Source organism: Pseudophryne corroboree, chromosome 10 (assembly GCF_028390025.1).
Source record: "Pseudophryne corroboree isolate aPseCor3 chromosome 10, aPseCor3.hap2, whole genome shotgun sequence".
Classification (NCBI taxonomy): domain Eukaryota; kingdom Metazoa; phylum Chordata; class Amphibia; order Anura; family Myobatrachidae; genus Pseudophryne; species Pseudophryne corroboree.
In genome coordinates this window covers 20,821,784-20,846,763 of record NC_086453.1, presented here as the reverse complement: position 1 = coordinate 20,846,763, position 24,980 = coordinate 20,821,784, and the positions used below count along the sequence as shown (strand labels likewise).

Here is a 24,980-nt window from a genome sequence, read left to right as displayed (position 1 = left end):
CTGCCGGAATCTCGACCGCCGCAATCCCGACATATTCTTCCTCCGTGGGTGTCCATGACACCCATAGATGGAGAATATAATAGTGTGCCGAGCGTGGCGAGCGAAGCGCGCCCGCAAGGGGCTGCGTTCCGCTCGCCACCCCTGTCGGGATTGTGTGGTCGGGATTCCGGCGTCGGTATTTTGACTGCCGGGATTCCGACCGGCGGCATTTAGTACTGATCCCCCCGGGTCACAAAGCCGCAACCTGCTGTGCTCCCCCCCACCGTTGGCCCTGATCCCCGGGGCACACATACGCAGCGGGCTCTGCTAGCCCCACCACCGGCCCCGGGTAACACAGCTGCAGTGGCCTCTGCTCCCCCCAGCGCCAGCCCTGTTCCCTGGGGCACACATCCGCAGCGGGCTCTGCTACCCCCACCACCGGCCCCGGGTAACACAGCTGCAGTGGCCTCTGCTCCCCCCAGCGCCAGCCCTGTTCCCCGGGTCACACAGTCGCAGCAGGCTCTGCTCCCCCCCATAATATAAGGCATCCCCATCCCCCCCATAATATAAGGCAATCCCCTCCCCCCCTTCCCCCACAATATCAGCCTTCCTCCCAAGGTGGTGAGGGAGGGATCTGGGTGCGCTGCTGCTGGCTCGTATATAAGCCACAGATATTATTGTGTGGCTGATGGTGGTGAGGGCTGCGGGTGGTTGGGGAGGGTGCTGGTTGAACGTTGCGCTGGGTGATGCGGGAGTGGCGAGAGCCCTGTTGCTCGCAGCCAGACAGGTGCGGGTGACGGGGCTGGTGAAGTGCAGAGGGAGCTGGCGTTGTTGTGAGGAAGGCTGGCGGTCTGGTGTGAGGCGGCTCCTGCAGGCAGTGGGAAGTGGTCTGTGCGGCCCTGTTGCCCGCCGTAAGACAGGTGCGGGTGAAGAGGCGGGCGTAGTGCAGAGGGAGCTGTTGTTGTCGTGAGGGAGGCTGGCGGGTCAGTGTCGGACGGCTGCTGCAGACAGTGTGAGCAGCGGTGTTGGGGAGCGCTGTGTGCGGGTGGGGTGTGGAGGGCGTTTAGCCGTGACTGTGTGTCCGCGGCACGCCTGCACTCTTACAGATGGTAGGGGGCCTAGCGGCGGCCTCGGTTGCGGCTGTGTGTGGCACCGTGGTGGGGAAGGTGGGTCTGGTAGGTGGCGGTGAGTGTTTGCAGGGGAGGTGTGGGGTGAGGGTTTGCGGGTCTCCATGCTTACCTGGCAGTCTGGGGCGTCACTGCACTGGTGCCTAGTGGCTGGGAATGGTGTGTCTGGCAGTGGCTGGTGCTCCCTTGTGCTAGTGGTGTGCTGACAGTGGGACAGGCCAGGAGCTGCTAAGTCCGTCCACGTCTGTGACTCCACCCAGCGTTAGAAATGCAGCCACAGAGTCACAGGGCTAATATATAGGAGATAATATTTTATTATTTATGAATTATTTAACTATACATATAAAAGTTCCCTTGAAGACTCTAATAAAGAAAAAATCCTAAACTGCAGGAGGAAGAGATTTCGGAAGCTTCATTTATCTGCTACATATATTGAATTTGGGATAACTGATACACTGCTTTGACTCGAGATCACTATAATGTACAGTACATATATAATATATATTTTTATTTATGTTAAATGTAGGTGGATCAATTTCCAAAAGTGGTGCAATATCAGGTCATCCTGAAAATGGTGAGTATCTTGTATTACACTCCACAGTATGGTATAATCTTATAATAACCAATCAAAAATAAAGATTCAGGTAAAGGACAGTTTAATTTTACACTAAAAAAGGTTGGGACATGTATTTAATGTCAGACTTTGTATTTAGCACTAGTACTTGTAATTACCGTATATACGACATATTGTACAAGTAAAAGAAAATCTGAATTTATTATTTATTACCAGGTATTTATATAACATATATAGATATTGCACAGTGCTTTACAGAGAATATAGAGTAAAGGAATTCCCGCTTGTCATGTCTTTGTTTCTGGTCAACTGGAAACCCTCCCCAGTGTGGCTAACAGTGATGTAGTGTGGGGAGGATGTGCACTCATATAATGTGGGGATGTAGAACAGTGATGTAGTGTGCAGAAGCTGTGCACTCAAATAATGTGGGGATGTAGAACAGTGATGTAGTGTGTGGAGGCTGTGCACGGGTATAATGTGAGGCTGCAGAACAGTGATGTAGTGTGTGGGGGCTGTGTAGTCATATAATGTGAGGCTGCAGAACAGTGATGTATTGTGTGGAGGCTGTGCACTCATATAATGTGGTCACGTAGAACAGTAGTGTAGTGTGTGGAGACTGTGCACTGATATAATGTGAGGATGTCGAACAGTGATGTAGTGTGGGGAGGCTATGCACTGATATAATGTGGGGATGTAGAACAGTGATGTAGTGTGGGGACGCTGTGCACTGATATAATGTGGGGATGTATAACAGTGATGTAGTGTGGGGAGGCTATGCACTCATATAATGTGGGGATGTAGAACAGTGATGTAGATGGTGGTTGTGTACAGATATAATGTGGGTATGTAGAACAGTGATGTAGTGTGGGGAGGCCGTGCACTGATATAATGTGGCGATGTAGTACAGTGGTGTAGTGTGGGGAGGCTGTGCACTGATATAATGTGAGGATGTCGAACAGTGATGTAGCGTGGGGAGGCTATGCACTGATATAATGTAGGGATGTAGAACAGTGAGACAGCTTTTATATATATATATATATATATATATATAAAAGCACACATACATGCTGTACATACATTACACACATACACAGTCACACATATATACAGTATACATAGACACTGTATATACACGCACACACTCACTCTCTTTCCAGACACTTACCTAAGGAAGTCTGGCTGGCCGAAGCTGTAGCAGCTCATCATCCTGCTGCAGCATGGTACTGTCTAGCTCCGCACCTTATTCCCATGTAGCTCCACCCCCTTTGGATCCCGCCCAGCCACTGAATGTCACACGGGGGAGGGGAGGGGGAGAGGAGGATTTGTGCTGCTGGCGCTGAGTTGGAGAGGAGGTTTTGTGCTTCCGGCGCCGCTGCATGTGTGACAGCAGCCGGCAGCAGCAGCAGGGATAACAGCAGCAGCTCAGCACAGGGATGCAGAGCAGGGAGAAAGCCTCTCTTCCTGGTGCCTCCCTGCACTGTATTCCTTTGCTGAGCAGCTAGCACCGGGCCTGTGTGCAGTGTCACTGACTCTGCACTGCAATCTCACCTTTTATATTGATTCAGCCAGTCAGTTCTGCCAGCCAGTCACTATTCTTAGCACCAGTGTCCCAACGCGCCGCATTACAGGGAAGTAGATGCACTAAATAAACTACAGCTTCAAGCAGCCTGTAGCGCCAAAGCATTCCGGCCCGTAGGGCTGCTGGGAGCTGTAGTTTATTGAGTGCATCTTCTTCCCTGTAATGCTGCGCTTTGGGACACTGGCGATAACAATAGTGACTGGCTGCTTGGTTGCTGTGCGAGTCTCCGGGAGAGCCACTGCCAAAGGTAGGACAGCAGCTTAGCTGCTGACAGGAGGAGAAGCAGGAGAAGCATTATCCGGCCCTCCACCACTCGCTGTACCTCCGGACCCCATCCACAGCACCCCACACCCCCCCCCCCCCCAGCATCCGCGGTAGCTCCGGACCCCCTTCCCTCACCCACCGCACCCACGGATCCCATCAATGTGTTCCCTGCACCCACCACTCCCCCAACCAAAGCACCTACTAGGAGATTCATCAGGTCCTGTCTGTGCTGTTCACGCCATTGCAAGGGGCTTCGTCCCCTTAACCATTGCACGCCCTTTGTCTGTGCAATATTTAACCACTCACACAATTATGGTTGGAGGTAATACTCCATATAATAAAAACATTGCCCGCCACAAGGGTGTGCAAGGATTAAGGGGGCATTGCCCCTTACGATGATGTGAAGAGCACTCGTATGGCGCGATGAATCACCTAGTTATTATTATTTATTAACAGTTTCTTATATTGCGCAGCAAATTCCGTTGCACTTTACAATTGGAAATAACAATGATATAACAAAACAGTGATATAACAAAACTGGTTAATAACACACAGTCATAGAGGTAGGAAGGCCCTGCTCGCAAGCTTACAATCTATAGGAAAATAGGTATGAATACACAAGGACAGGTGCTATCTGTTGCATAGTTGTCCACCAGATTGCAATGGTTCTTGGTGGGCTGTATGATATGGTCATACAGCAATGATGAACTGGGGTCGAGAGGAAGAATGAGAAGACATGTGAGGATATGTGTGGGCTGTGCAGAGTGGATGCAATTTGAGAGGTAGGTTTATGAAAGTTATGTGGGCGGTTCTGGAATTTGATACGCTTGCCTAAAGAGGTGAGTTTTCAGGGAACGCTTTAAGGTTTGGAGACTAGAGGAGAGTCTTATTGTGCCTGGTAGGGCATGCCACAGAGTGGGTGCAGCCCGATAAAGTCCTGCAATCGTGCATGGGAGCGAGTAATGAGTGTGGATGAGAGACGCAGGTCTTGTGAAGAGAGAAGAGGTCGGGTTGTGAGATATTTTGAGATAAGCGAAGTGATGTACGTTGGTGTAGTTTGGTTAATGGCCTTGTGTGTGAGTAAAAGTATTTTATATTGAATACGGTAGAGTACAGGTAACCAATGGAGGGACGGACAGAGCGGATATGCAGACGATGAACGTCTAGCGAGGAAGATTAACCTCGCAGCTGCATTCATAACGTATTGTAGTGGTGAGAGTCTCATTTTGGGAAGACCAGTAAGGAGATTATTGCAATAATCAATGTGGGAGATAATGAGAGTTTCATTGCAAGCGTCTCCCATTCACTACAGTGCGAGGTATATGCTACGATATGCCGCTGTCTGTATGCTGCTATAGGACAAACCAAGAGAACACATCTGTAGTGTGGGGAGCTTGTGCACTGATAAAGTGCTGGGATGTAGTGTGGAGAGTGAAGGGGGGGTACACACGGGGAGATGTGTGCTGAGTGATCTAGCACAGACTCAGCGCGATGTGTGCTGAGCGAGGGAGGGAGCAGGGGGTGCTCACGTCACACAGCAATGAAGTAAGCTATTTACTAGTTTGTGCCTAGGCCAATCTAGTACCGGTGATAGCGACGCGTGAGGCTGCACATTGCTATCGCTATGGGGCATACACACGGAAAGATCCGTGGTTAATTTCTAAGCAATCTAGTCAGAATGCTTAGAAATTAAGCACAGTAGTAATATAGTGTGTAGTGTGTAGTGTATTAATATAGTGTGTAATCCCTGGTTACTATTAGGGAGTTATATCAGTATATGTGTATGTGTAATCATGTTAATAATGTTAATTTGTATGCTATAATACAGTGGAGGGGGAAGAAGCTGCTAAAATGTCCCCACGGCAGCATCACCCGCATGCCATAGCCGGGGAGCAGGAGTCACAAGCGGTTCGAGAGGAGGTTATAAAAGGGTCTGTTGGTGCGGCAATTGGGGGAGAGCCCGTAGCCTGTGAAACAGTGAGGAGCAGTAACGGAGGACAGGGGGATCTCTTACCAGTAAAGTAGGTGACCCACGTCGAAAAATGGTTCGGTGAAGTGTGGAAATCGCTGACACCAGGAGCCACCGCGGTGCTAGACGCGTGGGTGAGGAGAGACTACAGTCCAGGACGGACAGTGCCTTACCTCTCTCTGCCAGCGCTGATTGCATAGGAGGCCAGGAGAGTGATCATGTGGAGGGCTGGAGCGCCGGACAGGTAAGTCAATCCTCCAAATTCAGCGGCTGGTAGAAGTAGGGACAGCCTGCCGGAGGAATCAAAGGGGCTAGACCACAGCACAGACCCATAGACCCAAATTCAGTGTGGTATGACTAAGTGAGTGACCATCCCTCCGGAGCAGCCATTCAGCATAGAGTTGGGGGAGTGGCCTAGTCGCAGAGGGAGCGCAGCAGCTGAGAAGTAAACTCCCACTATGCACTATACAACCCCAGCTGCATGACACTTATCAATGTAGCTGCAGGAGTTGGACATATAACCTTCGCTACAGGCATTGCTTATAGCAGAATCAGTTATATAGCTGCTGAATTCAATTCTACAGTATTATAAAACACTGCTGATATTTAGTGAAAGAATTCAGTACATTAATAGTAGCCGTGATATAGAATATTGGCCGAGATACCATACAAGGGACTGCTGAAGCCATTGCTATACGTGACATATTGGACATATTAAAGGTTACAGCTTCCCATAGAGATACTACTGCATATGTTATTTATATCATCTGTTGGAGGCTGCATAGTACAGAAAAGGACATCTGCTGCAGTCACCAGTCCGTGAGAAACAATTTGGTTACTAGTTAGACAGAAGACTTTGTTACATATAAAAACTTCCCTTTGGACAGCTAGAAAGGAAACATAAGTAGCAGTGGCAGTCTTGCAGACACTGAATTCTACATAGGTTTGGGATCGGCATGAAATACCTCCAATCAAAATCCCAACGGTCGAAATCCCGACAGCAATTGACTGATGGTCAAACTCCAGACAAAGTCAAAATCCCGACATGGACAAAATACCAACATTTAAAGTACCTACAAGGTCAAAATACCGACATGTAAAATGGCGACAGGTCAAAATACCAACATGTGTTTTTCATTGTTTTTTTTTGTGTGTATGTCAACATAGGTCGACATGGACCCCGTATAAGTGTACCGCTGCGCTCGGCACACTATTATATTCCCCCTCTAGGTCCACTGGGATGGTAAAGTATCAATAAGTCGGTTTCAATGAAAACATCATGAAAAACTCATGTCGGCATTTTCACCTGTTGGCATTTTACATGTCGGTATTTTGACCTTGACGGTATTTTAAATGTCGGTATTTTGTCCATGTCAGGATTTTGACCTTGTCTGGATTTTGGCCGTCGGTCAATTGCTGTCGGGATTTTGACCGTCGGGATTTTGATTGGAGGTAAACTGACTGCATCCCATAGCTGCAAGTCATAATTTATTGGATATAAAATGCTACAACAGTAAACAGAGGCTCGTATTATCCTTTCTGTACAAGACAGAATTGAAACTTCAAAGAGAGCGCTGGAAATTATTAAGGGAAAGTATCTACAGCGTATTCAGTCCACAGTTAGAGCAACAGATGGGAATATCAGGTAAAGACTACCTGCTTTGCTATTTATAGCAGGATTGCAACATTGTAATAAAAAGCTATCCTTCCAGATACTTACTATTATACTAACTCTAACTCAGGAACCCTGGGGCCCCAACGAGTGCACTATAAGGACAAGGGTACCTGGGTTATTTGTTGCCTAAGAGAAGGCGGAGAGTTTTTTCTGTTACATGCATTTAGAATTGTATAGGCATACTAAGGCAAATAGTTTAGAAAGGGAAAAAGGAGTCTATTAAGAAATATATTTATATATTCATATATGGCTATGTAATGTTATTAACTATTTAGTACTGTTACATTAACACTACTATACTTACCATTCTTCCTGGTGTTGCTGGAATTCGTACGGAGAGAGCTGGAAATGAGAATATGTATATTAAAGTCAAAGGGAAGTTGTATTCACTTGCACATGAATGTATATTGAAGAATCACCTTATTAGGAGATAGGGCTTACCCAAACAAGCCCAACCAACATAGGCCCTCATTCCGAGTTGTTCGCTCTGTAAATTTCTTCGCATCGCAGCGATTTTCCGCTTAGTGCGCATGCGCAGTGTCCGCACTGCGACTGCGCCAAGTAAATTTGCTAAGAAGTTAGGATTTTTACTCACGGCTTTTTCTTCGCTCAGGCGATCGTAGTGTGATTGACAGGAAATGGGTGTTTCTGGGCGGAAACAGGCCGTTTTATGGGCGTGTGGGAAAAAACGCTACCGTTTTCGGAAAAAACGCAGGAGTGGCCGGAGAAACGGGGGAGTGTCTGGGCGAACGCTGGGTGTGTTTGTGACGTCAAACCAGGAACGAAAAGCACTGAACTGATCGCAGATGCCGAGTAAGTCTGAAGCTACTCTGAAACTGCTAAGAAGTGTGTAATCGCAATATTGCAAATACGTCGTTCGCAATTTTAAGATGCTAAGATTCACTCCCAGTAGGCGGCGGCTTAGCGTGAGCAACTCTGCTAAAATCGGCTTGCGAGCGAACAACTCGGAATGACCCCCCTAATCTCATAGCTTGGGTGGAGGCACATTTAGGGTAATCAATCAATAGATCAGTGTGAAAAGTGGGTTACAAGTGTGCAGATGTAGTATAGTGATGCAGTGTGGAGAGGTAGGTTAGTGATCAAGTGCAGGGATGTAGTGTGGGTAGGTAGCACAGTAATATATATATATATATATATATATATATATTAGTATGGCATGATTTAGAGGTGTACACTGCGGTGGACTGTTTTAAGTCTACGAATGTATCTGAGTCCCACTGTGCATGCCTTCCAATGGTAACCACACAAAGTCGCAGATTGAAATTTCATGCAATTGAGCGTGGGGGGCCCTAAACCAACATCTTGCTTAGTGCCCCATGAGGTGTAAATCTGGATCTGGTCAACATAATTATTTGCAGTGCGGTTACAGCAATGCCACTGAAGAGAACAAGTTAATCACAGTTCACAAGTTTACCTGTGATTAATTTGTTTCCCTAATAAAAAGGCAAAAGAGACATGATAGCCTCCTCATACCATTCCCTCTGAGGAAACGGTCCGCTGCAGTTGGCTGAGAAGCACGTTAGTGATCTCCATCCAGGCATATCGGGGCCGGACCACCCCGTACATGGCTGTCAGAGATTCCAGCATCGCCCCTTCGACAATGGCTTTTGTATCCAGCAGTGTGTATTCCATTCCCCACTGGTTGACTATATGACCACATGTCTACAAGCAAGTATATTGTCACACCAAGAGTGACTTCTTTGTATAGCAGCACTGCATTGCACTTATCACTGGTGGCATATACAGCTATATGGCTTCTAGCAACTTTATTGTGTCTTTCACTATTGGTTGCTTCCACAATGATTGAAGACCACACCATGGGCAGACACATGCACAACAGAGCAATATTGGAATCTGCATTGAAACAAGATCTGCAACTATGATAGGTACTTCCATATGACTATATGCATAGCAATGTAAGCTGATAATATTTACTCATGACTGCCCATGAGTCACTCATGATGGTGATATCAGCCTTCAAGGATGTCATGACTTTAGTTTTGTAAACCCGACGTATATGTGAAGTCCGTGCGGGTAACTGGAGGACTATGTGTATATTTGGCCGGTCTGTGGGAATCAGTTAGATAAAGTAGTAAGAAACAATCCCTGACCGGGAGTCGAACCTGGGCCTCGGCAGAAGGAGCCATATCCATGTCAGTAGGCCAGAAAAACACTGAAGCCTAAACTCCTAATTGAGCAGAGGATGCTGGCTTTTGGGCCCAAATACCAGAGAGCTGAGCCCAGTGGAGTATGTATCTGGTGACCACTGGAGTCAGAGAGGCTTATAGTATAATGACAATAATGATTGCTGTGTAGGCACAGCATAGAGAGACTTGCTGAATTCACAAAGAAGGTTAATAAACACAGGTGGAGTTCGTTAACTCTCACCTTCCAGGCAGAGAGCTCAGCATTTAAAAAACTCATGGTACTGGCAAGCTGTTTATCCCAGTGAGCAAAAAAGATGCAGTATATAGGACAGATGGCAGAAGTAAATCACCAAATATGAGAATTACAGTCAGGATCATGACAGCATTCCCCTCTTCACAGTTGGACTCTGAACACCGATCTTGAAACTTAGAGAAATTTGAAAAGTTTTACAGAAGAACTTAAGACATTCGTCAGTGCCTCTTCTTCTTATGGGAACATCTGGATTTAACCAGGGAGAGTGGAATTCCCTGTAAAGAAAAAACCTCAGAAAACACAGGACCTCCCAGGAAAGGAGAAGCATCATAAACTGGATCAACTTCAGAGTCTGAGTCCAAGTTTAATGGAAGATATGAATCTTCCTTAGATACACAGTTTGGAGATGACAGAGAAGAATTCCTTGGTAGAGACCTTCGTATCGGGCTAGGAATAACTGCTAGATGACCAGTTTAACTACCAGATTCTTACGGGAGAAGATACTTGGATTATCCTTGGAAGGACAGCACAAACTTCCTTTTGTAGCAGACTTTGGTGAAGAAGAACTGGAATTTTTTTTGAGTATGATTTCTTAGTAGAGACATGTTTCCAGGGTTTGGGACTAAATTATTTGATCACTGCATTACTAAAAGTCCATAAATCATGGAGCACATGATCATTATTCTTGAAAAGTGTGTTAGCCCACGCCAAGGCTCTTCCTCTGAATGCCAGCAACAGATATCGAGTAACGTTGGAAGGAGTAAAAGCACCCGAATGACCTGACTCCATCAGAGAAATAAATCGATCAACTAGAGCGGCATATTGCAATAAATCTCCATCAAAATAAATAGGTGCTAAAACATTGGACGAAAGCTTAGAGGCTGAAACTGATGACACACTCTCAGAAGCTGGATTGGAGATAGTTTGAGGGACATCAGACTGATGAAAAAATATCCTTTCTGAAATTGTCTGGCTGAAATCCTCAGCTGAGAAATCACTTGAAATGTCCTTTTGGATAGAGATACTAGTAATTCTTTGAACTTGAACCAGCTGGGACCGGAGGAATCCCTGGACCCACGCGCAGAACCATATTGAATCCAGAGAAATTAGAATTGGTTGGGACCGAAGGAGGCAGATTCTGTCTGGAACCGGAGTGAGTACAATCCAATTATTCAGATGGCCCATCCTGGACCAGAACCATGCTGGATGCCAACATGGTGGTGCTCTCTAAAGATGCAAACAGGAGTTCATAACTGCATCTGTAGCACAAAGATTTCCATCTGGGAACTTGGCTCTGGATACTTCCCTTGGGGATGAAACTCTGGTGATCCCTGGGGTTAACGAATCAGACATCTTGCACAGGGTTATTATTTCCAGCACCCCTCCTGGGGTTGACAGATCAGAAACTCCTTTTTGACAAGAAGACTCATATGCCCCTACTAGAGCATGAACATTGGATATCCCTCCTGGAGTCAGCAAAGTAAATGCCTCTTCAGAGGTGGCAGAGTCTAATGCCCTACCTGGTGCTGAAAGTTAGGATTCCCCTCCTTGGACTGAGGACACAAACATGCCTCCTTGAGCTGAAGAAACAGATGCCCCTCCTTTGCTTAGGGAAGACATGCCCCTCATTGAGCTGAGGACACAGTTGCCCCCTCCTTGGGCTGAGGACACAGGGACCTCTCCTTGGGCTGTGGACACAGATGCCCCTACTTGGAGTAGAGAAGGGAAAGGGGGGACATGATAGAAACTTTCAAATATATCAAGGGTCTTAACAAAGTTCAGGAGGGAAACATTCTTCAAAGGAAGAGAAGTATTAGAACTCGAGGACATACACTGAGACTGGAGGGGGGGAAGTTCAGGGGAAATTTATGGAAAAATTACTTCACAGAAAGGGTAGTGGATAAGTGGAATAGTCTCCCATCAGAGGTGGTAGAGGCTAAGACTGTAGAGCAATTTAAACATGCTTGGGATAGGCATATGAATATCCTTACAAATAATTAAGGTTCAAAAAGGGATGAGATTGCCTAAAGGATAAAAAAATAGGGCAGACTAGATGGGCCAAGTGGTTCTTATCTGCCGTCAAATTCTATGTTTCTATGTTTCTATTACTTGGGCTGAGGATACAGATGCCCTTCCTTGTGCTGTCAGACACAGACACCCCTCCTCGGGCTGCGGACACAGATGCTCCTCCTCGGGCTGTAGACACAGACACCCCTCCTTGGCTGCTGAATCAGATGCCCCTCCTTGGGCTGCAGAAACAGACCCCTCTTTGACTTTAAGTGGATTGAACATCCTTTTCTAGACACTCAACTTGGGATAGTGTCCTTTAATCACAGGACCCCAGTCATAAATTTTAGTCTCCTTTTGAGAAGCCTTCTTAACACCCCCATCAGCAGTAGCAGGTTCGGCTACTGTAGAGGACTTTTAGATATCAGCGCTATGATACTGAGATTTGTCACCATTTCCAGGTTTGCAAAGAATGCAATCCTTAACAAAATGACCAGAATGTCCACAGTATAGACAAAGGTGTAGCTCCCTACGCTGCCGACGTTCAGCCTCAGAAAGCTTGGGCCGTGGATTGCTCTGATGAACAATTTTTCCTTGCACAGAGGAAGAGGCTTTAATAACTGGATGGGACAAAAAAGGATCAACAATGTTGGTGGTATTCCTGAGGAGTTCAGGTATCACATAAAGAATACTAGTCAAAAGTTCTTGTGACTGTATTATCATCTGGTAGAGAATCTGCAGTTGGTCTCCTGACCTCCTGTTAATCCTGTTAATACAGTCTGAGTATAGAGAGTCTGAGAATCTCTGGAGGAGTTTTGCTACAGACACTGTGTCAATTGATGCTGTGTTGACTCCAAACCCTCCAAGCGTCCTACAATATTGCTTAGGAGGTCTTGTGGCATATATGTGAAGTCCGTGCTGGTAACTGGAGAATTATGTGTATATTTGGCCGGTCTGTGGGATCAGTGAGATAAAGTAGTAAGGAGCAATCCCTGACCGGGAGTCGAACCCGGGCCTTGGCAGAGGGAGCCTTATCCTGACCACTGGATCACCAGGGACTTGGTGTTGATAGTAGGATGGTGAAAGTATTGGTGAGAATGAACTGGATATAATGTCACAGGAGTAGGTGCTTGTGTACCCAAGGTCACTATGAAATAAGTTCTCTGGAATGATGCAGATATGGGGGAAGTGCTGTAGATGTTGAACTGGACTGGTTAAGGGTGAGACTGGAATTGGGCTGGTTACCAATGAGACTGAGAACCAGGTGGTTACCGGCGAGATTGAGAACCAGGCTGGTTACCGGTGAGACTGAGAACCGCACTGTGAACCGGGCTGTGTACCAGTATAACTGGAACACAACTGTAATTCAAGCTGGTACCGGATATAACTAGAAATGCAACTTTATGTAGAACAATGACTGTGGCTGTGACTTTGAGACTAGACTGAAGAACTGAAGATTGTGGCTGTGACTCAAAAGGAGACTGAAGAATACTGTGACTGTGTATGTAAGACAAGACTGAAGAATAATTGAAGACCGTGGTTGTGACTTTAAGACGAGACTGAAGAATACTGCAGCTGTGTCTTTAAGACAAGTCTGAAGAATACTCGATATAATTGGCAACACAGTTGTAATCCGGACTGAGTAACAAAAGAGCTGAGTTTCACAGGAACTACGGTAATAGTGTTACCTCTTAGGGAGCTCAGCTACTAAGTGTTACGTTCACTGTACTTGGTACTCCTGGAACTGGGCGGATGAGCCCCAAGTACAGAAACGTAAAGCTGCAATAGATACGGAGCTCAGCAGCAACCCGTACGGAAACCTGACTACGTTGTCTCACGCTCGTTGTCAGCCTACGCCTGCATGACTATGGTTTCTTGGGCCCACGGCAGCCATGTTTGAAGGGCGGATTAGGTCTGCCCAACTCCGCTGCCCCCAGGTCTTAATGTGAGACAAGGCGTGAACCGAGACAGGGTGATGACAAGGGGAACCTCTAACTAAAGACAGAAATACAGAGTTAGGGGCGCTATAGAATTTAAATAAAGTATGTGTGGCACAGCCACAGCCAGGATAAACAACAACCAAGGAAATGCTGTCCACACACCGACACAATACTGTTGTAACACCAGTAACTAGAAACTAAAGAATACAGCGGCCTTGGCCGACGGACGCGGCAAAGCCGCTACTCGCGGAACCGGTACAAATACTGGCAAATGGACAGAAAACCCCCAATGTAGCCGACACAGGCTCTCTGGACCAGAGGACAGGCAGAGTTCCGACGACTGAGCAGTGGACACCAAGGAACAGGATACCGAATCAGGATCAGGAATAGACAAAGCCACTGGACTCCAGGACAGTAACGCTTCAAGGCAAGAAGCTGGATCACACACTGGATCAGACACTGGATCAAGGCTGGAAGCAGCTAGACAGAAACTGCTAGACAGGAGCTCAGAAACAGGACAGGAACTATCACCGGCGTCTGTGAAATGCACTAAGACAGAATATAACAGGGAGCCCTAATTAATTATGTCGTGCAGCTGCCCTGTAATTAACAGACAGGTGAGTCTGAACACATGGGAACAGGCTTCAATTACACAGACTCACCACCGGCAGCAAACAAGAGTCTTCTAAACCAGAGCAAAGAGAAATCCTGGCCTGCAAGAGAACTAACACATAAAATATATAAACAGAAAATAGGAATGAACCACTACCTGTGGTTCATAACAGTACCCTCTCCTTAAGGGTGGGCTCCGGACACCCCATGACACCCACGTGGGAACAGAAACAGAAGTATAACATAAAATACATAACCAAAATGCAAAACATTGGCTCATAACACTATGCTCACACTGAGCTGTATGACGCAAGGAACTGGCAGCTTCTGTAACACAAGTCCCTTTACGTCCTGGTCCTTGGTGATTGGTGAACAGAGTCACGTGATTCAGAGACTCTCAGGCTGGCAGCAGATTGGATAGCTCCAGGTGAGGTGATCAGACCCTGTCATGTCAATACTCCAGGTTAGGCTCTGATGTGGAGTGTGGCCTGGTAGGCTGGAAAAACACTGAATTCTAAACTCCTAAAAGCAGAGGATGCTGGCTTTTAGGCCCAAATAACAGATAGCTGAGCACAGTGGAGAATGTATCTGGTGACCACTAGGGTCAGAGAGGCATATAGTATAATAACAACAATGATTGCTGTGTAGGCACAGCATAGAGAGACTTGCTGAATTCACACAGAAGGTAAATCAACACAGGTGGAGCTTGTTAACTCTCACCTTCCAGGCAGAGAACTCAGCACTCAGGAAACTCATGGTACTGGCAAGCTGTTTATCCCAGTGAGAAGAAAAAATGCAGTATTCAGGACAGATGGCAGAGGTAAGTCACCAAATATGAGAACTACAGTCAGGATCATGACAGTGGATATATTTGGTTGTATCCAAATTACACTCCATTTGGATTTCATAGGATTAGGAATTACAAAAGGGGTTAGGGTTAGGGTGCAGAGACGAGAAGGGGATGTCAGGTACCAGGGAGGGGGATTAGGGTTAGGCACTTGCAAAAGGAGGTTATGGTTGGGTTTAGGCAGCGGGGAAGGGAGGGTTATGATTAGGCACCACTGGGGAGGGTGTCACAACTGAGGACTGGGGCTGACCAGAGGAATCCTCAGTTGTAGGGGCTGAGGTGTACGTGAACCTAGGAGGCAGTATAAGGTTCGTGGACATGCAGGATACCTTTAGAACAAATGCCCGAAGGTGTGACCAAGACAACTTTATAAAAGTTCAGAAGATTTATTAAGCACAGTTCATCTGGTAAAACGACAGTTCAAGAAGACAGAGATGCTCAGCAATATGAATTAATGACAAACAAATTAGAATTTCAGTTCCTTAGTATAGCAATGGTTGGGATGCTGTTAGAGGTGGTATAACAACGTACAGTCTTAGAAGACCTGGAGATGGTAAGTCTTGTAAAGTAACAGCTGTCCTCTGTATTGATGGTATGAATTAGAGATGAGCGGGTTTGGTTCGTCGAGATCCGAACCCCCCCGAACTTCACGTGGTTTACATGGGTCCGAGGCAGCCTCGGTTCTTCCCGCCTTACTTGCAAAACCCGAACGGGGGAAAACGTCATCATCCCGCTGTCGGATTCTCGCGAGATTCGGATTCCATATAAAGAGCCGCGCATCACCGCCATTTTCACTCGTGCATTGTAGATTGAGCGGAGAGGACATGGCTACGTTCTCTGCTTGAATAGCCCAATATCAGCTAAATATCAGCTCAATATCTGTGCTCAGTATCAGTGCTGCATTGTGTTGACCAGTATATAGTAGTACAGTACAGTAGTCCATTGCTGTATTTTGCTGCTCCATGTCAGTTATATTATCCTGAACAGTGCTCAATATCTGTGTTCATTATTATCATTGCTGCATTGTGGTGACCAGTATATAGAAGTACAGTACAGTAGTCCAGTGCTGTTCTTGCTGCCCAGTGTCAGTTCTATTAACCTGAACAGTGCTCAATATCTGTGCTCATTATTATCATTGCTGCATTGTGGTGACCACTGACCAGTATATAGTAGTATAGTACAGTAGTCCAGTGCTGTTCTCGCTGCCCAGTGTCAGTTCTATTATCCTGAACAGTGCTCAGTATCTGTGCTCATTATTATCATTGCTGCATTGTGGTGACCACTAACCAGTATATAGTAGTATAGTACAGTAGTCCAGTGCTGTTCTCACTGCCCAGTGTCAGTTCTATTATCCTGAACAGTGCTCCATGGCCCTCATTCCGAGTTGATCGCTCGCTAGCTGCTTTTAGCAGCAGTGCACACGCTAGGCTGCCGCCCTCAGGGATTGTATCTTAGCTTAGCAGAAGTGCGAATGAAAGGTTAGTAGTCCTGCTACTAAAAAATTTCATGCAGTTTCAGAGTGGCTTGATACTTACTCCTAGCTTGCGATGACTGCAGTCTGTTTAGTTCCTGGTTTGACATCACAAACTCGCCCTGCATTCGGCCAGCCACTCCCCCATTTCTACAGCCACTCCTGCGTTTTTACCTGGCACGCCTGCATTTTTTAGCACACTCCCTGAAAAAGCTGAGTTGCCGCACAGAAACATCCACTTCCTGTCAATCACATAACGAACTCTTGAGCGACTTAAAAGCGTCGCATGAGCTTGTGTAAAACGACAAAGTTTTGTGTGAAAGTAATTAGCGCATGCGCGCTGCGTACCGTGCGCATGTACAGAAATGCTATTTTTTTCTCCTGATCGCTGTGCTGCGAAAATCGTCAGCGAGCTATCAACTCAGAATGATGCCCCATATCTGTGCTCATTATTATCATTGCTGCATTGTGGTGACCATTATATAGTAGTACAGTACAGTTTTCCAGTGCTGTTCTCGCTGCCCAGTGTCAGTTCTATTATCCTGAACAGTGATCAATATCTATGCTCATTATTATCATTGCTGCATTGTGGTGACCAGTATATAGTAGTACAGTGCAGTAGTCCATTGCTGTATTTTGCTGCTCAGTGTCAGTTCTAGTATCCTGAACAGTGCTCAATATCTGTGCTCATTATTATCATTGCTGCATTGTGGTGACCAGTATATAGTAGTATAGTACAGTAGTCCATTTCTGTATTTTGCTACTCCGTGTCAGTTCTAGTATCCTGAACAGTGCTCAATATCTGTGCTCATTGTTATCATTGCAGCATTGTGGTGACCAGTATATAGTAGTACAGTACAGTAGTCCATTGCTGTATTTTGCTGCTCCGTGTCAGTTCTAATATCCTGAACAGTGCTCCATATCTGTGCTCATTATTATCATTGCTGCATTGTGGTGACCAGTATATAGTAGTACAGTACAGTAGCCCAGTGCTGTTCTCGCTGCCCAGTATCAGTTCTATTATCCTGAACAGTGCTCAATATCTGTGCTCATTGTTATTATTGCTGCATTGTGTTGACCACTGACCAGTATATAGTAGTACAGTCCAGTAGTCCAGTGCTGTTCTCGCTGCCCAGTGTCAGTTCTATTATCCTGAACAGTGCTCAATATATGTGCTCGTTATTATCATTGCTGAATTGTGGTGACCAGTATATAGTAGTATAGTCCAGTAGTCCAGTGCTGTTCTCGCTGCCCAGTGTCAGTTCTATTATCCTGAACAGTGCTCATTATCTGTGCTCATTATTATCATTGCTGCATTGTGGTGACCAGTATATAGTAGTACAGTACAGTAGTCCATTGCTGTATTTTGCTGTTCCGTGTCAGTTCTAGTATCCTGAAGAGTGCTCAATATCTGTGCTCATTGTTATTATTGCTGTATTTTGGTGACCAGTATATAGTAGTACAGTACAGTAGTCCATTGCTGTATTTTGCTGCTCCGTGTCAGTTCTAGTATCCTCATCAGTGCTTAATATCTGTGCTCAGTATCAGTGCTGCATTGTGGTGACTAAAAGTCCAGTGTCTTGTGCTGCATCTTGCTGCTGTAGAGTTCTGTGGTAGTGTCCTGTCACTGTGCATAGGTCATCATCATTCCAGTCACAGTGGTATATGGTATCTATCTAGTGGTATTTAATTCCAGACATTTCTGCCGTCTAATTCCATAAATATTACTGGCATATAATTCCACACATTAAAAAATGGAGAACAAAAAGTGGAGGGTAAAATAGGGAAATATCAAGATCCACTTCCACCTAGTGCTGAAGCTGCTGCCACTAGTCATGGCAGAGATGATGAAATGCCATCAACGTCGTCTGCCAAGGCCGATGCCCAATGCCATAGTAGAGAGCATGTAAAATCCAAAAAACAAAAGTTCAGTAAAATGACCCAAAAATCTAAATTAAAAGTGTCTGAGCAGAAGTGTAAACTTGCCAATATGCCATTTATGACACGGAGTGGCAAGGAACGGCTAAGGCCCTCTCCTATGTTCCTCATGACTAGTGGGTCAGCTACACATGAGGATGGAAGCACTCATCCTCCCGCTAGAAAAATGAAAAGAGTTAAGCTGTCAAAAGCACAGCAAAGAACTGTGCGTTCTTCTAAATCACAAATCCCCAAGAAGAGTCCAATTGTGTCGGTTGCGATGCCTGACCTTCCCAACACTGGACGGGAAGAGGTGGCTCCTTCCACCATTTGCACGCCCCCTGTAAGTGCTGGAAGGAGCACCCACAGTCCAGTTCCTGATATTCAAATTGGAGATGTCACTGTTGAAGTACACCAGTATGAGGATATGGGTGTTGCTGGCGCTGAGGAGGAAATTGACAAGGAGGATTCTGATGGAGAGGTGGTTTGTTTAAGTCAGGCACCCGGGGAGACAACTGTTGCCCGTGGGATGAATAAGGCCATTGACATGCCTGGTCAAAATACAAAAAAAATCACCTCTTCGGTGTGGAATTATTTAACAGAAATGCGGACAACTGGTGTCAAGCCATGTGTTGCTTTTGTCAAGCTGTAATAAGTAGGGGTAAGGACGTTAACAACCTAGGAACATCCTCCCTTATACGTCACCTGGAGCGCAGTCATCAGAAGTCATTGACAACTTCAAAAACTTTGGGTGACAGCAGAAGCAGTCCACTGACAACTAAATCCCTTCTTCCTCTTGTACCCGAGCTCCTGCAAACCACACCACCAACTCCCTGAATGTCAATTTCCTCCTTAGACAGGAACGCCAATTGTCCTGCAGGCCATGTCACTGGCAAGTCTGACGAGTCCTCTCCTAACGGGGATTCCTCCGATGGATCCTTGAGTGTAACGCCTACTGCTGTTGGTGCTGCTGTTGTTGCTGCTGGGAGTCGATCGTCATCCCAGAGGGGAAGTCGGAAGACCACTTGTACTACTTCCAGTAAGCAATTGACTGTCCAACAGTCCTTTGCGAGGAAGATGAAATATCACAGCAGTCATTGCAAAGTGGATAACTCAGGCCTTGACAACTATATTGGTGTTAGACGTGCATCTGGTATCCGCCGTTAGTTCACAGGGACTTAGAGAATTGCTTGAGGTAGTGTGTCCCAGGAACCAAATACCATCTAGGTTCCACTTCTCAAGGCAGGTGATACCGAGAATGTACACAGATGTCAGAAAAAGAGTCACCAGTGTCCTAAAAAATGCAGTTGTACCCAATGTCCACTTAACCATGGACATGTGGAAAAGTGGAGCAGGGCAGACTAAGGACTACATGACTGTGACAGCCCACTGGGTAGATGTATGGCCTCCTGCAACAACAACAGAAGCAGCGGCACCAGTAGCAGCATCTCGCAAAAGCCAACTCGTTCTTAGGCAGGCTACGCTTTGTATCACCGCTTTCCATAAGAGGCACACAGCTGACAACCTCTTACGGAAACTGAAGGACATCATCACAGATTAACTTACCCCAATTGTAGTCTCCTGGGGATTTGTGACATCGGACAACGCCACCAATATTGTGCGTGCATTTCATGTGGGCAAATTCCAGCACGTCCCATGTTTTGCACATACCATGAATTTGGTGGTGCAGAATTTTTTTTAAAACGACAGGGGCATGCAAGAAATGCTGTCGGTGGCCCGAAGAATTGCGGGTCACTTTCGGCATTCAGCCACCGCGTGCCGAAGACTGGAGCACCAGCAAACACTCCTGAACATGCCCTGCCATCATCTGAAGCAAGAGGTGGTAACGAGGTGGAATTCAACCCTCTATATGCTTCAGAGGATGGAGGAGCAGCAAAAGGCCATTCAAGCCTATACATCTGCCTATGATATAGGCAAAGGAGGGGGAATGCACCTGACTCAAGTACAGTGGAGAATGATTTCAACATTGTACAAGGTTCTGCAATCCTTTGAACTTGCCACATGTGAAGTCAGTTCAGACACTGCCAGCCTGAGTCAGGTCATTCCCCTCATCAGGCTTTTGCAGAAGCGGCTGGAGAGATTGAAGAAGGAGCTAAAAGGGAGTGATTCCGCTAGGCATGTGGGACTTGTGGATGGAGCCCTTCATTCGCTTAACCAGGATTCATGGGTGGTCAATCTGTTGAAATCAGAGCGCTACATTTTGGCCACCGTGCTCGATCCTAGGTTTAAAGCCTATGTTGAATCTCTCTTTCCAGCAGAGACAAGTCTGCACGTGTACAAAGACCTGCTGGTGAGATAATTGTCAAATCAAGCGGAACGTGATCCGCCAACAGTTTCTCCTTCATTTTCTACTGCCACTGGAGCTGCCAGGAAAAGGATAAAATTTCCAAAACCACCCGCTGGTGGTGATGCAGGGCAGTCAGGAGCGATTGCTGACATCTGGTCCGGACTGAAGGACCTGCCAATGATTACTGACATGTCGTCTACTGTCACTGCATATGATTCTGTCACCATTGAAAGAATGGTGGAGGATTATATGAGTGGCAGCATCCAAGTAGGCATGTCAGACATTCCGTACGTATACTGGCAGGAAAAAGAGGCAAATTGGAGACCCTTGCACAAACTGGCTTTATTTTACCTAAGTTGCCACCCCTCCAGTGTGTACTCTGAAAGAGTGTTTAGTGCAGCCGGTAAGCTTGTCCGCGATCGGCGTAGGAGGTTACTTCCAGAAAATGTGGAGAAGATGATGTTCATCAAAATGAATTATAATCAATTCCTCCGTGGAGACATTTACCATCAATTGCCTCCAGAAAGTACACAGGGACCTATGATGGTGGATTCCAATGGGGATGAATTAATACTCTGTGAGGAGGGGGATGTACACAGTGAACAGGGTGAGGAATTGGACGATGAGGAGGAGGTGGACATCTTGCCTCTGTAGAGCCAGTTTGTGCAAGGAGAGATTGATTGCTTCTTTTTTGGTGGGGGCCCAAACCAACCAGTCATTTCAGTCACAGTCGTGTGGCAGACCCTGTCGCTGAAATTATGGGTTTGTTAAAGTGTGCATGTCCTGTTTATACAATTCCATCTTGCACCTCTTTTTTTCTTTCATTTTTCTTTGCAGCATGTGCTGTTTGGGGACAATTTTTTTGAAGTGCCATCCTGCCTGACACTGCAGTGCCACTCCTAGATGGGTCAGGTGTTTGTGTCGGCCACTTGTGTTGCTTAGCTTAGCCACACAGCGACCTCTGTGCAAATTTTAGTACTAAAAATAATATTGTGAGGTATGAGGTGTTCAGAATAGACTGGAAATGAGTGGAAATTATCGTTATTGAGGTTAATAATACTATACGATCACAATTACCCCCAAATTCTATGATTTAAGCTGTTTTTGAGGGTTTTTTAAAAAAAAAACACCCACATCCAAAACACACCCGAATCCGACAAAAATTCTTAAGGGAGGTTTTGCCAAAATGCGTCCAAATCCAAAACACGACCGCAGAACCGAATCCAAAACCAAAACACAAAACACAAAAAATGCCCAGTGCACATCCCTAGTATGAATAGAAACAGCCCAGCAGATGACACACTTGAAGCTGGAGATGCTGGTGCAATGCTGAATTGAGTGAGCACTCGTGAACTGCCGGGGATGCCGGGTGGAACCGGCTCAGGTGTTGAGGGTGCTACAGAACTTATTGATGGAGTGAGCGTTTGCAAGAAGGGGCACCGCTGGTGAACTGTGGAATGATGTTAGAACACCAATGTAGCGGAAGGTCAGATGAAGAAACACTGATGATGCTGGGGATCGATGAAAGATCACTGATGGTGACTGGAGATCGATGATGGAACACCGATGGTGACTGGAGATCAATGATGGAACACCGATGGTGAATGCAGATCGATGATGGAACACCGATGGTGACTGGAGATCGATGATGGAACACCGATGGTGACTGGAGATCGATGATGGAACACCGATGGTGACTAGCAGTGCTAGGCACAGCTGGAAGCTGGAAGCCGACATTGAACCACTGCCAAGAGCAGAGTGCAATGCTGGAACACCTCAGAGTCAGGCTGCACCGCCAGACGGTAGCTGGTGCGGGTCTCTAGTGGAGTTGAACACGGGAGCTGGAATACCTGGAACAATAGCTGAATAACCACAGACAGGAGGGACTTGTATCACTGGGTTTGACAACCAAAGCACTGACATCTTTCCAGCCCAAGAACAGGATATTTATACTTGCTGGGAAGCAGGCATTGGCTGGATGATTAAGCAGAGTCCAGAGCGCAGCGGATAGGTTGAAACAATAATCTGACTGGAAAAACATGGCTGCGCCCATGTTAGCATTTGGAGGGAAAGTCTCTTTGTAATTCCATGTGGGAAATGACAGCATTGGCGGCGGAGGCCGCAGAGGGCAGGAGACACCAGTCTTGAATATTCCATATGGGAAACAGTAGTAATGGCGGCGGAGGCCGCGGTGGGCAGGAGAAGCCATTCTTGAAACTAATAAATTAAACTTGTGAAGCTGTTGTGACAGCGCTGCGGGATCACAGGGAGGAGATGTGAAGTGAAGACATCAGCGTACTACATGCTGACAACGCAGATGGGATCCCGCCCTGGAACGCCAGGCCAGTCCCAGGAGACACCTGAAAGGTAAATAATGGTGTCCAGTTACCCGGATCGTGACAGAGCGTAAGCGTTAGGCACCACCGGGGAAGGTTAGAGTTAGACACCCACAAGGGAGGGTTAGGGTAACGGTATGGGGCAGGAGAGGGTTAGGGTACTTTCTGCAGGGCTCTCAGTATTCTGATGGAGGGTGGTCTTCTGTATGCCAAATGTTGGAATCCCGACACCCGGCATACCGACAACTGTTCCACCTCGTGGGGGTCAACGACCCCCCTGGAGGTTGAATAAAATAGTGTGCCGCGCGTAGCGCGACACCGTGCCCACAAGGGTCTCCTTTGCGCTCGCCACGCTGTCGGTATGCCGGCGGTCGGGCTCCCTGCGCCGGTATGCTGGTCGCCGGGAGCCCGAGCGCCGGCATACCATACTACACCCCTGATGGACAGGATGCCACTGTCGGTATTGTGACCGCTGGTATCCCGTCCATCGTTATATCATACCAAATCCGTCCAGCAACCCTGTTTGGAGTGGTGCAGCACTGAGTTGTGTTTCCAGGAAGCGCCCAGTCTGTTTTCTCTTTTTATATTTAAAACAATGAAAAAAAAAATGTAATTTTTTTTTTTTCTTTTACAGGCTCTGAAGACCAAGTTACTTCTGTTGGAAAAACGTTTGTCACAGCATTTCTGCAGAACCAGGATGTTAAGGAAATGCCCCAACGGGAAATAGTTGTGACTGGCACTTCACCTAACACCACAGTTACTTTCACTATTATGAACTCCAATTTTAGTAAGGTTCTGAAGATTGGCAAACATGAATCTGTTACAATACCTATCACATCTATTGATGAGTTGAAAGGAACAGCATTAAGTCCACATGCAGTGCAGATTACAGCTGATGCAGATGTCATTGTGATGTCTCGTAATTACAGAAACAATATTGGTGATATGACTTTAATTTACCCGGTTCATCAGTTGGGATTTGAATATTTTATAATTACCCCTCAAAAGGGACCAGAAAATCAATATAAAGAATTCTTATTGGTTTCATATGAAAAACCAACAACTGTTGACATCTATTTAAAGGGTACTATAAATTATAGGACTAATTCTTTAAAGGGCGACAAGATGACACTGAACCTTGAGCCATTCAATATTATTCAAATTCAGAGTAAAAATGATCTCTCGGGCACTAAGGTTGTATCTCAGCATCCTGTTGCTGTCATTACTGGGCACACATGTGCTGAGAATAAAATAGGCTGTAATCATGTCTATGAACAGCTCCGGCCTGCTGAAAGTTGGGGCTCCTCATTCTTTATCCCGAACTTATCCTTCCAGACTAACCATGACAATGTCTTAGTTATGGCTTCTCAACACACGTCCATTCAGTACCAATCTTGTGAGAAAAAAGTGTCAAAAAATGTGGAAGCTGGAGAAATGGTTCAGATTAATGTCTGTAGCTCTTCACCACTGACCATCGACAGCAATAGTGGAGTTCAAGTTTTGCTTTATAGCACCAGTAGGACATCGAATAACAAACCTATTGGTTCATGTCTAACTATTATACAAGCCAATGAATCATTTGGCATTATTTATAACCTCATTGGACAGAATACATTTGATTCTAATTTGGCTGTCTTCACAATCAAGACCTCAAGTGTCCCTGGTGTTACTTTTGATGGGAAGTCTCCAACAGACATTGAGTGGAAAAATGTCCCTGGATCTGAATATTCCTACGCAGAATATGACTATGGCAGTGGCTTCAGCTTCCATACTATTCAGCACCCTACAACACCCTTTGGACTTCTCAGTATTGGGTACTCAAAGAACATGACCTATGGATTTGTGGCTCCTTGTATTAAAGGTAAATTTGATGTCAATTGTTGTTTGAATGCAAATACAATTTGTTTAATTCAGACATTGATCTGAAATTTAATAATAAATTACTAATAGAGCT

The 24,980-nt window shown here is 46.1% G+C and overlaps 1 protein-coding gene across 1 annotated transcript in view; it reads left to right on the top strand.

Annotated features, from left to right (window-relative positions):
* The window catches only part of LOC134966868 (IgGFc-binding protein-like), a 112,742-nt gene that overhangs the window by 61,580 nt on the left and 26,182 nt on the right, over window positions 1-24,980 (top strand). The window contains exons 4-5 of the mRNA XM_063943907.1: window positions 14,875-14,967; window positions 23,661-24,887. Coding sequence (XP_063799977.1) covers window positions 14,875-14,967; window positions 23,661-24,887 — 1,320 coding nt within the window. The remainder of the gene's footprint in view (window positions 1-14,874; window positions 14,968-23,660; window positions 24,888-24,980) is intronic.